Consider the following 15,579-nt stretch of genomic DNA (forward strand, 5'->3'; position numbering starts at 1 on the left):
TTTGTTTATGAATTTACACAAAAAATATTTATCGGCTCATTTTGCTTTGATTAACTTATGCAAAATATATAAAGCATATATTGAATTAAAATGTCATATTTCCTTTTAATTGCAAATCAGAAAGAAATCCAAATAGATGAATTTACTTTAACTTTCAAAATGAAAATAAAAGCCATGCTGAAAATGGCTGTTAACTATCACAGCATTTATATCTTTTATTCAAACAATAAAAACAGATCAAATATGCCAGAATGTCACTTTAGAAATCATCATATTGATACAAAGTTTGCACTGCTCACTTTTGGATACCATTTAGTAAATTTCATACCTTATATGCAATTAAAATATTTATTAAAAAACTTAAATCTATAAAAGTAAATTCTAAATGCACCCTAAGATTTTAATTTTTAATCTTTTGTAAATGAATTAGACAACCAAACAATTAAAAAAGCTTGCCAGTTCTATTTTTGTGTATACAGAATAGATAACTAATGAAATTTTCACAAAGCTAACAAATAAAGAATTAATCAATGCAAGAAAAATTCACAGGTTCCAATATGTGATAAATAAGAATATTTTATGGTTTTTATTTAACTTTATACATCTCTTCTCTCCATAAAAAACATTACTTTAAAATTACTTCAAATTTTTCATAAAAAAAAAAAATGTTAATATGTTATCCACATAGACGCATAACAAATTTATAGTCAGATTTTACAATTTTCAATAATGGCAACACTGGAAAAGGATTAAAGAATTCTAACTTAATTCTGAAAATATACACTTCTTCTCTCTCAACTCAGATGTTTTCCCATATTTAATTTATATGAATAAAGCCGAAGCAAAACTAGCTGTTTATTTAAAACTTCTGCATTAAATAATACTTATTTAAAATATTTTGCATAATTTTATTTGAAAGCACAGCTGCTATTTGAAATCTGCTATTTAGAAAAAGATATCAAGCAAAACAAGTCACATAATTTATATACAAAGTTGTAAGGAAATAATTCAATCATAGAAACTATATATATATATATATAAAGCTTAATATTTAATGCCCCCCTTTTTTGGGCTGAAAATTATTCCGGTTTTGTTTTATTATACTATGACAAAAGTCAAACATTACCAAAACATACAGCTTTTTTTATACATACATAAGGTATTTTTTTAAGTGTACTATATTACGAATCACTGAAAATGTATACTGTTACAATAAATAAACAATTTAGCTTTCAGACATTATTAAAAAATAACCGACTGAAATATTTACGAATATACAAACCTTTCTCTTTCTAATAATTCTTTAGAATTTGCCCACAGTTTTGAGGCCAGCTGATGAATGGCAGATATGACTAGAGAATCTAATGCCTAACAAATAATAAAAATTAATAAAATGCTTTATATTTTTGTAAAAATTTTAAAGTAACCATATTAATGTAGAAAAAAGGATATAAAAAATACTTATCTTGAAAATAATCTGAATTGTTAAAATTACGGATGAAAAAAGACCTCATTTCTTATTTATGCAGCTACCTTCAGTACAACAGAACAAGAATTTGCTGTTAAATGAAAGCAGCTTATTGAACTTCTTGGCATTCTAACCACTAATGATTTTCTACATCAAATTCTGACCTATATCAACATCTATACTTGCAGTAACTTTTAAAATCTCAATACCATAGACAATACATATTTAAAAAAAATTTTGATAGTACAAGTTTCAGAATCCTTCTTTATTATAATACATAATTACTTATGATGAAATGTGCAAGTGTTATTTCTGGTTTGAAAGCCAGATTTTCACTGAAGAATTACATGAGAAACTACCTTATCGTTAAGCAAACACATGATCAATTACCTAATAAAAAATTTACTCTGATATTTTCAACAACACAACAGCAAATAGTTCTTAATATACTGAAATACTTAGTCATTCCAAAAATAACTTCCTTAATTTCTAAACTTATTATGAATTATATTAATTTTATCTGCAAAATTTATTTACTGTTTTAAATATATTCAAAAGACAAAATACACAAAAATACTTCCACCTTTTAGTCATGTTTTAAGCAGCATATTGAAGCTTATTGATTTTTTGACAACTTATTTAATACTTATAAAATATACATACACACAAAAATATTATATTAAATAACACTTTTCTCGGCACAGTTTATAGGAATTTCAATTTCATTCTAAAACACTGAAGAATTAATGATGTTCTTCAATGGAAAAAAACACAACTCCCTTTTTCTTTGATGGATAAATTCTGATTGTCTATGTGTATGTACCCTTATGCTCAGATTTACTTTTTTCTACGAAATAACTATTTGTTTTATGAAAATTCTTATTTTAAGAATGTTTTAATACCTGATAAACTAAGCTTTGTTTTAACAGAATTATGACACTTTCGTCTCTCGCGAGGTGAAGAAAACTTAAAAAATTTCATACTTTTTCTTAAATTAACTATTTTGCACTTTAAAGAAGGTTAGCAGAAGCAATGAAAATTAATAACTATTTTAACACTAACATACATTTTTACTTTTCTTAAGGAAACAATACTCTATTATTATTACAAGTTTTAATAATACTGAAGATAGGGTTTAATCTAACACTGAGCAAGAACAGCAGTTTTAATATAATTAAAATATACAAGCAAATTATGCAGTAATTTTTCAAATAAAAACTTACAGTGATTTCTTTATTTGAACTTCTACATTGATATTCATCCATATTGTGACTAGACACAATCTGAAAATATATGTGATAAAAATAAGAAATATAAAATAAGAAGTGGATATTATATTATCTTTCATAGAAGTCAAACAACATAATACTTAAATTTGATAACAGGTTTCAAGAAAAAATACAAAAATATAAGAAACACACAGAGATACTTTTATGAACATGGTTATAATAAAATGTTAACACATTTAGCAAGGCAAAAGCAAATAAAATAATAATTGTATTATTTTTCTTGCTTCTAAATAAATTCAGAAACAAGAAATATAATACAATTATTATTTTATTTTTCTTTTCATATTAGATTATAGTGCAGTATATAACGTCAAAATACCTTTTATTTTTGTTCATATTTAATGGCTAGAATTTAGTATTAATCATAAGATTCAAATATATATAAAAACTTAATTCTACAAAAATTCCAAAATTAATACTTCTATTTGTATAACAGAAAAATCACTATGAAACACAATATACAAGAAAAAAGCACAACAGTTGAATCATACACATGACCATAAAAGAAAACAAAAAGTACAAGAGAATGTTAAGGTAATAAATTTTCTTTCTTTCTTTTTTTTTTTTTTTTTTTTTTTTTCTCGTGTGTGTGTGTGTGTGTGATTGTTTCTATAATACTAAAACAAACATTTACAGAGATTCAGTTAAAAAAATAAATATTAATATTTTATCTTGTAGAAACCATTAAGCATTTTACTTCAGAAGACGTGGAAAATGATTAATGCCTTTGCCTCTTAGCGAATAGCATCAAAATTATGTTATAGGATAACATAACATTTTATTATAGCATAGGATTTATTATCATAACATCATGATGTTTATGACATCATAATTAGTTGAATATTTACATCTGTAGATTCATTATGCTTGTTGAAGTATGAAACATGTTAAAAGCTCTCACTGGAAAATGAATCGAGAACCTTCTGATAACAAGCTAGATATGCTTCCATTTATAACACAAAGGCACATGGTAAGGGAGAAAAATATCTCACACTCTTTTCTTTGTAGATTTTATGTTTTGTGTTATGTATTTTTAATACATTCTATTAAAACACTACATTATTTGAATTCATGTAAATTGCAGATTTCACATCAATTCAAGTGCTAGATTACAAAATTCATTCTGTAAAACATTAAATCATATAATCAATAAAGTACTTATATTAATGCAACCACCTTAAAAGAAGTCACTAAATTTTCAGAATGTGCCAAACTCGGACAACCATGCTAATAACAATCCTTCTGTGAAGAAATGCCACCACTTTTTTATGCATTCTGTATTTCAATAGTTTTTATAAACAAATCGTGATATTTTTGCCTTAAACATAGTTTTAAAATATACAATGGAAGAAATTGCCAGAAAATTTCTGCAAAAATACAGAAATTTTTTGAAAATTTTCTAGAGGAATATCGAGGAAACGCATTTCCTCACTAGCTGCTGTTGCCGATGGTTGCCTGATGCCGAGTCTCAGCAATATTTTAATGTTTTTTAAGCGAAAACAGGTTGGTGTCCATTTTGGGAAAAGAATAGTGGGAAAAAAAATTAATGAAAGACCTGAACGAGAATGTAAGTGTTTTAATTATGTAATTCTTGCATTAGTAATTGCCTAAAATTAAATTGCATAATAATTCAGATGACATTAATTAGTAATCCAAATTGCAGTAATAATTCAAATTTGTATTTTAAATTGCTAAAGTATGTTTTCTCTCATATGTTGATAATGTTTAGCCATCTTACAATAAAAATCAATAGTTTGGAAATCTTGTTAAAAAAAATCTGATGTGTACACCACATGACTTCCTTGCACAGAATATTCAATTATATACATTTTTTCTTTCATTTCATTTACACTTATTGGATTCAATTAAATCTACTTTGTCGATAGTGCATAAACCACAATAGAATAAATGCACTCTTTAAAATTCTCTATATTAATTTACCATAGCTACACTCTGGTGCTAGGTTAACTTAACAGCGTTACATTTCGTCCATATCATAACTCAGAACGCATATAAATTTATATCATTTGAAGAATTATCTAATCATTGCCACATGTTCTATTCAAATACTATAATAAATCTAAAACGATGTATAAAAGAAATTAAGCAAACAAAACAAAAAAGAAACAGTTTTTCACAGACGATTCAGTATTTCTCATTCAAATAATTCAGTTCTCACTTCCCAACAAAGCAAAAATACATAAAACTCAAAATATCTACATTAAAAATTACGAAGTAAATCTGAAACATTTATTTCCTCGAATAAATTCCAGAATGCATTAAGCATGACTTAATTCACGATAATAAAAGAAGGCGTTATCTTTGTTGTTGCGAAGCTACGTTTCTCTAGATTGGCAACAAATCCGCTATTTTGCCAAGTTCGAAATGTAAACAAACATGTCCGCCATTGCAAAATTCATTAGGCTTAGCTGCACTTAAACAAGTTTTAAATTGTTGATAACTCCACACATATTTCATGCAGATTTAGTAAAGGCATAAAAACCTTAACTGGAAGATAAGAACAACATAATTCAATAATTTTTAAAGAAAAACATTCACAACTTGCAAACATATAAGAATAAAGAAACTGAGCTCACTGAGCCAAGTAACAGAGTGGATATATATATATATATATATACATATATTTGTATACTTTTGATGTAGCTGATTGCAACCAAAATATGAGGTGCACATCTACATGTTATAGCAGTCCTACATTCAAAATTTCAACGTTCTGATGCTACTTGTTTTGGAGTTATGCGAGATACGTACGTACATACATACTTATGTACGCACAGACGCCACGAAAAATTCTCTTAAAAATTCATTTTAAATCAGTTTTATAATTTTTTGGGGAGGAAAGAGTCCTCCTTATGTACAGATATCACGCAAAAATATTGTTAAATTGCATTTGATAGCGGTCAAAATGGATATTTTCCTTGAAATATGCTGCCTGAAACTTTTTGCAATTACAGTACTTCCTTTTTTACTTCATACAAGGAAGTAAAAAAGGGGTTGAAAACCACCAACTTGCACAAAATAAACTTTTACCTTTTCATCTGCAAGAAATCACCAAATTATACCAATGTGGTCGCATCAATATGCAATTACAATCACAAATAAATAATTATAAACCATTTGAAAAGTCATTTAATAGTTTTCATATATAACACAATTAACAGTGTAAACTGTAATGATTCACATAAAATTATAAAACAGCATGAAAAGAGTTTTTATGTATTTGCCAACTTATTAATGTTAAGACTATTTACATTTTTTACATTTGAAAATTTTGGTATGTATGAAAACGGTGGTTCTAAAAATTATAAGACATTCCTCCCGCCTTCTTAGCATGCCTTCGTGGTGTAATGGCCAGTACACTCGGCGCGTATTCTAGAGGTCCGAGATGAAAGTCTCGACAAGGGCATTGCAAATTTTTCGTGTCTCCTGCTTTGAAATAACCTAATAAATCTATAGTAGCGCCCGAACTAAAACAAGGTGGTGGATGATGGTTTTCCACCACCAAGATTTGGCGACTAGGGCCCCAAATCCCCAGTTGCCCATTAAAAGGGAGAGTATATAAGGTATTTCTAACACCTTCTTAGCATGCCCTCATGGTGAGCAGACTCACCACATATTCGAGAGGCCCGAGTTTCGAGTCCTGGTGAGGGCAGTGTACACTTTTCATGTCTCCTGCTTCGAAATAACCTAATGTATCTACAACCCTTTTTGTACCATGCACCTCTTTCACTATTTGTAGACCATTCCCTTCCTCCCAAACTTGAAAAATACACACATACATTTATTTAGATTATTTTCAAACATGTTTTACAAATCAAACAGCAAAAAGTATTAAAAAATGTCGGTAAATACCAAAACTGAATATATATATATATATAATGCATTTTTACATTCATAAACTAAAACTATAACAGCTAAATGAAAGGCTGACCACATTCCCTTCCTGGTATAAACGAAATAGTTGACTTGATGAAATCCGTATATCAAGAACAATTCAGTTTGGTTTGGTTTATATGATTTGACAAAATATATGAGGGCTATTTGCCTAAGGGAAGGAATGCTTTCAAGGAGAACTTTCTAAGGGAAACTGCTTCATATCCAAGTTACACATGTAGAAAACCACACAAAGAGAAGCCAGCATGTTTTCTGGAACTGAAACCAGATCAAACTACCAGTGTTCAGTGACTTTACCACTGATGCAAATTCAAGCCAAATTCTATGCTCATTAACTTTATGGCTCGTGGATGAAAATATCCATAAAATAACAAATAAATCAGAGCAGAAAACATGTTTATTGCTAGTTTTCTTAAAAATGCTTACCCATTAAAAGTATAAAATAATAACTGATATCTCCAAAATACTTTTGTTATTTGATAAATATTAAAATAAGTCATAGTTCTTCCCCTGCAAAGAACCAGAGGCCATATTTCAGCTATCAAGTATGGAAAATAAAACTGTTAATCTTGTTTTGCAGTATTTTCATAGTACACTTATACTGATATCTCAAGAAAATGACTGACCATTTGATCAACCAATAATCTCAATGAATGTCCAGCGAAATGATGGGAAAAAAAAAAAATGCCTGCTTCTAGAATCTGAAATTTGGTAAGGGAAACAGATGATAATACAGAATCGACCTGGAAAAAACCTCTTAGCATATCTTAATAACAAGACATACTTCCCTTAATTCAAATTTGACCAAACCCAGCTTGATTCTTTGCATCTACAAAAAATTATCTTGCAAAGAAAAACAAATAGCTTTAGCAACAAATTACTATTAAGCAATAAGATCTGAAATCTAAGATGTTAGAAGTTCTGCAGAAGGTTTGTAACAATTAAAAAATAAGCATATGTACAATTTTAATATTAGCATCTACTGCATGAGAGTTTGATGCTATTTAAATTCAGCTCTGGTTTTCCACTTTTAAGCTATTGACACAATGAAACCAAGATGGACTTTGCAGCATGTCAATTTATAATGAAAAATCTACCTTGTTTGAATTAAAAAAGATCAAAACATCACTGCAAATGTGACTATGGGCGTTTTACTTGCACTGCAACTGAAGCATTCCTGGAGATTCATGGTTAGATCCTAAAGTATCATCATTCACACTAACAGTAGCCACACAATTCGTGCTAACATAGCTATTTAAGTACACTTACTTCAAAAAAGATTACCTTCAAAAAAGTACTACCTTCAAAAAAGATTGCTGGAAGAATAGCAGCTCATCACAATCAATGCTTTATTAATTCAATCAGCTATGCTGAAAGTGTTTGATAATAGAAATGTTTTCAGCAGAGACTTTCCACATTTTAGTTCACTGATATGTTACATTCATTATGATGCCATTTATTATATGCTGCCAGTTTATGTGTCATAAGACTGAATTTATCTTCTCATAAGCTGACAAACAACAACTTTCTGAAATGTTGCTATTTGACACATATTGCTTATTTTTTAAATGCTACATACCTGATATAATTTTAATATGCATTTAATTTATGAGTCAAATATACTGCACTGATAATTATGAACATTTGTAAAATTATAGTAATCAATAAACTAATATTTTTAATGTCATATAGTAGTCAATAGTGGCTAGTGCACCGTGCAGCTGCACCACAGGTCCGAGGTTCAATCTCCGGGCTGGGAAAGGTTGAGTCAGCCTTTCATCAATGAATAAGTCAATAAAATGAGTACCAAGTTTGCTTGGGGACGAAACACTGGGGAGGGCCTGCGACAAGCTCACCACTTGTCCAGGGCATATGCTGATGCACTTAGCGACCTGCAGGCCGTGCCCACTAGGGCTGTTGTACCACTTAGTTTAGCATAGTAATCAATTTCATGAAGAATAATTCAATTTGTAATTAAAAGATGTGTCAAATGCCATTTATGTGTCGCATGTCTTGAACTGATAATTATGAACATTAGAAAATTACAGTAATCAATAAACTAATGTTTCTAATGCCATACCATATGCAATTCTATCTATGAGCTATTCAGGAAGCCTTTTGAGTTATGCTACTTGGCTTTGAACAAAAAAGCAAACCACCAAACAAACCAGACACCAATGTCTGGGAGCCCTGCTATAATGTACACACTGAAATAATACTTGAGTGCAGTCAAAAAAGCATGCTTAGAAGTAAATAATAATTAAACTTAAATAACATCTAATACTCTGAGAAATTCTTAAAAACATTGGTAAAAGAATGACTAATTCCAAACATTCTAATTTCCAATTAATTAACTGTTTGACAAAACTTTTGAAAATTTGTGAATAAATGAGATATTAGTCATAAACTGAACTGTTGCATTTTAATTCATCTAAAATCTGAACTTTAGTAACAATTAGGAATAATTTTGAAAGCTTAGTTGAAAGAGGAATGCCAGTGAACTCAGTCATCATTCAAAAAATAATTAACATTGTTATGCACTAGAATGATAGAATTTGACTTTAATTTGAAATTTGAAATTCTATATCATGAAAATGTGAAAAACACCTTTGCACCAAACAGGTTAAGGCATTGTTGTTCCCAATTTTACAGATTTATGTCAAACACTAAGAAACCATCTTCATACACTATCTTAAAATGCAAATTTGCAATTGAATCCAATCTCATTTAATGACAGATTTTAGAACAGCATTCTTTATATATTTATATTTTTAACATTGGAAATGCAACTTCCAAACAGATTATGCTTATTATATATGTTACCAGAACTTTACAAAAGCAGGCACTGTACAGAATACCTATGAAATATATAGGATATTGAAAATTAGACGTAAAAATTTGTAATTATTAATATTTGACACATTCATACCAAAATACAAACTGGTACAGTAGAAAACATACCCGCTAATAATGTTTCTACTGGCACTGGATTTTCAACACTCATCTCAGAGATGGAGAATTTCTCATTTACATTTCAATCTTTGTTCAAATGTGATGAAATATGCTACTTTGTTCAACAAAGAGTCTAGCCCCTACTGCATAAAAATGGAAAACTAAGGTATAGTGTCTAACAAAGAATCATAGCACGTTGAATCACGTTATATCATGAATCATAGCACGTTAACAAAGAATCTTAAGACGTAGATGAACTGTCTAAGATATAAGGAAAACAATGCCAAAAACAGTATTTTTCTAACTGAAACTATTTATTGGAAGTTAATCAACAATATGAACTAAGCTAACTTCTAAGAAGTAGTATGGGACTATCATTTTGTTTTCCACAAAAAGAAAGTCCTATACTTTGTGTTTCTTTCAACATGTCTTTTCAATATACGCTTTTCCTTTCTTCCAATTTCCTTGCCTAAACAGCATTTATCATTAGATATAATGTCTCGGGAAACTACATATAACATTAAAATAATTCAGATATTCACACATGCCATGCATTCTATAAACTGTCTAGCTATTCTATAGAATGCCTGCTTTTCAGACTGCTGATAAAATATAGACAATAATATTCTATGACTTCTACGACTACACCAATGTCAATTGCAGTTGTCATATTTATTATTACTATTATTTACATAGAATTTTTAATATACTCATTAAGGGAAAGATAATATACCTGAGAACCAGAAAGAATAGAATCTAAGTTTTTAATAAGAGAGGCAGGGAAATCTCGATGAAGAGGTGTACCACGATGGTAACCTTTAGATTTTGGCACATCAGTTTCATTCACAATGCTACAAGACACTGATCTGTGAAATGTTTGCAGCCTGCTTTCATCCAATGATATATCCATTGGTACAGGCTTTCCTGCACCTTTTTCATCATAGTCAGATGCAGCAGGACGTAAGTCAGTCTTCCACACCGGAATACCTTTTCCGGGATCACTTTCGATACGTCTGTGTCCACCTTTTAACTCATTCTGTAAGACAGGGCACCCAGGAGAGTTAGGGAGGAAAATGCAATTAGAAAGAAGAAATATTAGAAAAAAGAGTTTATGGCAGTCATGGGATAAGTACTTCTAGTATTCCAGGGAAATAATTAAGGATATATCCTAGTAGACTAGAAGAGAAACACGCTAATGTGACAATCAAAATCGTAAAAACAACCTTGTATTTAGCGTAAGTATATTAAAACACTCAATCGATTTCGAGGGCAGCTAAAGGTCCCTCCTCATCAGGAGAAAGAAGAAAACTAAAGGGGAAGGAGTCTCAGACACACATGGTCCTTATCAGCACTGCACGTGGTTATAACCAGATTTTTAATCAGAGTTACACTGGCCGCCTACTTTTACTGAGCCAGGCTATCTAATCAAACATGTAGCACAAAGGACAAAGAATTAGCGAAGTTAAAAATAGAGAGCGAGGGGCAACTGCACCTTCACGCTCAAAATCTGAATTTCGAATTCATTCTATTTTTAACTTCGCTAATTCTTTGTCCTTTGTGTTACATGTTTGATCAGATAGCCTGGCTCAGTAAAAGTAGGCGGCCAGTATAACTCTGATTAAAAATCTGGTTATAACCACGTGCAATGCTGATAAGGACTACGTGTTTCTGAGACTCCTTCCCCTTTAGTTTTCTTCTTTCTAGGTATTTCTTTCTCCTGATGAGGAGGGACATTTAGTTGCACTCGAAATCGATTGTTTCAATATACTTACGCTAAATACAAGGTTGTTTTTACGATTTTGATACCCTAGTAGCTCAAAAGTTGTTTCAAACATATGTAAGAATTGAAAACCATGGTACACTTCAAACTTGCTTTAGAACTAATATTTCAATCTCCTCTACAACAATGTCCATCTCAAATATAGATTAAATAAGTTATTAAAAAACTAGAACACAATACTATCTTCTATTAAAAGAATACAATATTTTTGCTATCGTAACTTTACACGAGACAATTTTTTATTTATCAATTGCTTTAAACTATAAAACATAATAATATAAAAATATCTTTTTTATAAGCTACCGCATTACAACTATTTTCTGTGAAATTCAAACTGGCCTAACATGGGCATTACTTGTTCATCTAATGGAAGAAAAAAGTTTTAATTTTAACACGATGCTTTATCTACAAGTTATTGTGATTAAATATTTTATTTTCATTTTGAAATTAAATAAACATCTATAACAATTTTTTTGCTCATTATTTTCAGAGCACACTGCGGAAAAAAAATTTATATAAATGCTTTTTTTTTCTTATCATATTTATTTTAGCAAATACCTTGATCAAATTTCTGCACAAGCTAAGGATAATATTAGCTTCAGCAAAAAATATTATTTCATCTAATGTGAATTACATAGCTTTAAAAAAAAACTGCTTATAACTACCTTTTATACCTAACTTTTCCTTCCACATAATGCATTATATTACAGAAAAAATTTAATTAATAAAAAAAATTACCAAAAAATTGCTCAAACATTTAATTATTTCACGTACTATTGGCCACAGGGATTTAGCGAATAAAAATTATTTTTGTATAAAACAATTTGGAAAAAAAAAAAAAATGCTATGATTCAAACAAGCAACATGCAGAGTAAAATTTTACATACACTAACTGTGTAAATAATGCTCCAAAATAGCAATTATAACTGTAGAAGAAGTGGTTAGCTGAAGTACAAGTCAGCAGGGTAAAGGAAGGAGAAATGAAAAATAAGGTGATAGATAAAATGTCTGGGAGCCCTGCTATAATGTACACACTGAAATAATACTTGAGTACAGTCAAAAAAGCATGCTTAGAAGATACAGTGGTCACATATCTAAATATCACAATCCTGAAAGGTAATCTTTAACTGAATTTTGCAAAAAAAAAAATTTTACTTTCTTATGCATTTTATTAATATAAAACTATCAGAAGTAAAAATTTTCTTAGTCTTCAAAATCAATATGTAAACATGCAGTTCACCTTAAATAAAATAAAATGTGAAAGAAATATAAGTGATTATAACTTAGACCAAATACTAATAATAAAATAACATGCCAAATGTCTTCAACATATGCCTTGCATCACAAGAATTCACATCTAAGTTAATTTTAAAATGGATTAACAAGTATAAAATTACATAGTTTTTATCCTCCTCTGGAGTACAAAAATAGGTAAAAAGTACAAATTTATAGAAAATCAATAAAAATAGTTCAATTTAATGATAACAAGAGCTAAATCATGTAGAATTTATGTAAATTACAGTTCACTAAAAAATTTGGTACTTTTCCGTTTCGCCAGCGCAAATCTCGCCAAGCAGACTTTGCTGGCGAAAGCATACAGTATACACATAAAAAATGTTAACAAATGATAGTTCTAAGAATTTTTTATTTGGAAGGCATAAACATTTTAATATGGTTTGAAATTTTGTAAAAAGCCAATAAATAAAGCAATAAATTTGTAAAAAGACATTAATTTAAGAATTTACTATGCTTTCATGGTTCAACATCCTGATTCGCCGGTTTGTATCACGTGACCACAAGTGATCTTATCTCATGTCCAAACTACAAAAACTAATTCTCTCAGTAATTATCTACATTAATTTCAAGTTAAATCTTATGAAATACAAGTTTAAATACAAGAATTATTTCAAATCGTACGAATAGCTAACTCAGAAATTATGTAAAACCGCAGTGCTTTACTTTGCTAGTGCATTCTCATTAGATTTGATGAATTTAACCCTTCATTTTGCCTTTTCTATATTTTCGGCTTCGAGTAAATGGTGGGATTTCATCCTAATTACCGTGAATGGTCTTAGGGCATAAAATTTAACTAGTAAAAATTTTAGATAATTGTATGCCAGTATTGAAAGAAACAATCAATCTGATAAGAGATGGCTGTGACTTGTTTTGAAAATGAAAGGTAAAAGGTTACCAGTGAAGATATTCCATTTGGCATCAGTTCTACCATTATTGGCGACTTTATCGTTTGCGCCGGCAAAACGGAAAAGTACCAAAAATTTAATTTCACTAAGTTGACTGCCATTACTTACAACAGTAAATTGAGAATTACATGCTCATAATGAAAGAATTCAGGTACTTAAAACTGCTGAAAATTATAGAAACAGTTATTCATAAAAATGTAGCAAATATGGCTTTTACTACAGATCAGTGCAGCAACAACAAAACTATCAAATTAAACTGGTTTTTCTGAATTGTAAAATAAATGGAAATTTTAAGATTTTCAACCACTTATATTTTCTTTTTTTAAAACATATTATATATTTAGGCAGAAACTATCACAGACTTATTATTTAATGTATCATTAAAAATTCTGTAACAGAAACTGCATAGTTTTGTTACAGAATAGTTTGTTTGGCCTTTATGTAAAATTTTCATTAAATGTACCACCGAGATCAATATTTTAATTATTAGTGCACTTGCTGGTTGTGAACTGGTATTTTAATTATTAGTGCACTTGCTGGTTGTGAATTGGTATTTTAAAAGACCGAAGATATGAAGGAAAGAAACTATAACATGCTTTTAATTGCATACACAAGAAAAAAAAAAAAAAAAAAAACTGTTTACATAAATCACTAGCCATCACTACATCAGCACAAGTATTACATACGGAATAAAATATTTCAGTAATTTCAAGTTAGCATGGCCAGCACATCAGTACTTGTAAACATTTTAAATCTGCATATTACGGAGTGGGCAATTAAGTTTGCCAATTCTGATGATTAAACTTGACGGCAATTTATTAAGAAAGAATATTTTTTTAAAGTTAAAATTATGAATATACCATTAATTAAAAAATATTCATGTGACATACCTTCCTCTTCAGAGGATCAGAACACTGAACCATTTGCCTGCCAGTAAATGGTTTTGAAACAGTAGGAGCTAATCTAAAGTTCATTTTGCTACTACCTCCACTACTGCTCTCATCTCGTAGTGTGGAGGTACTCGATGATAATTTTGCAGATTTCTTGATAGGTTTTTGCTGACTACTACCAGTGGATGCTCGATTCTCTTTGCCTCGCTTTCCGCTCTCTGCTTCTAACCTTGCCCTACGTAACGCAAATGCCCGATTGAGTCGCATTTGGGGAGCCTGATCAGGTCTACTCTGACCAGAGTGAGAACTGTGTGAGCTAGGCTCAGTGCTAGTGTCGGAAAGAATGCTATTATTTTCTGATTTGCTGCGATCGAGGTCCAGATCAGAGCCAGAGAGATTCCAAGGGACTTTTTGCCATTGAGCACTTGCATGAGGTGATTTTGATCCTTCCGATCGAGTATCAGTAGATCGTCTTCGTGTTACATCTTCGGCTGGATAGAAAGAAAAAAAATTATTAAAATGCACAGCATATATTAAATTTGCTAAAACATATATTACAGTAGACAGATTCTCAAAATACAGCTTATTAAATAATGCACAGGAAAGGAAATTATTTCACTGAATACAAATTCATAATTTACAATTTTTATTTAATATATTCCATAAAAATGATACATTTTAATGAGTATTTTTTAATAATTTATCACCTATTTATGCATAAAGTTTAGCTGTTCACATAACATTTTCATTTTAGACTTCTGGCTGTAGCAACAATATGCCAAATTTTAAATCTGCTAACAATGTACCAATTTTAGCTATAGCGAACATCACACAGAGGAGGATACAAAAATATTTAACTTCTAGTACATATGATCAACATGATCTTTGCATTATGAGTATATAATGAGATTTTTCAGTGCTTCTTCATCTTGGCAATATTATTTTGACGTCAAGAATTTTTATGGCAACAAACCATCCCCATTGACACATTGTAATTCTTATGTGTTTATTCCTAACAACAGCTTCTCACTCTTATGCAATTTCTGTAACATTAATTAAATGTTTAACTGTTTAATTTAATTTG

The 15,579-nt window shown here is 29.7% G+C and overlaps 1 protein-coding gene across 3 annotated transcripts in view; it reads right to left on the reverse strand.

Annotated features, from left to right (window-relative positions):
- The window catches only part of LOC118203681 (uncharacterized), a 115,851-nt gene that overhangs the window by 40,258 nt on the left and 60,014 nt on the right, over window positions 1–15,579 (reverse strand). For 2 of the 3 annotated variants that reach the window (XM_085822162.1, XM_085822159.1), the window contains exons 12-14: window positions 14,496–14,986; window positions 2,692–2,751; window positions 1,283–1,368 (exon numbers count right to left, since the gene is read on the reverse strand). In XM_085822162.1, coding sequence (XP_085678288.1) covers window positions 1,283–1,368; window positions 2,692–2,751; window positions 14,496–14,986 — 637 coding nt within the window. Of the gene's footprint in view, window positions 1–1,282; window positions 1,369–2,691; window positions 2,752–10,357; window positions 10,661–14,495; window positions 14,987–15,579 lie in introns of all 3 variants that reach the window. The other variant, XM_085822169.1, reaches the window with a different exon arrangement.

Source organism: Stegodyphus dumicola, chromosome 1, assembly GCF_044657685.1.
Source record: "Stegodyphus dumicola isolate Sdum_Otavi_A_Nest chromosome 1, ASM4465768v1".
NCBI lineage: Eukaryota > Metazoa > Arthropoda > Arachnida > Araneae > Eresidae > Stegodyphus > Stegodyphus dumicola.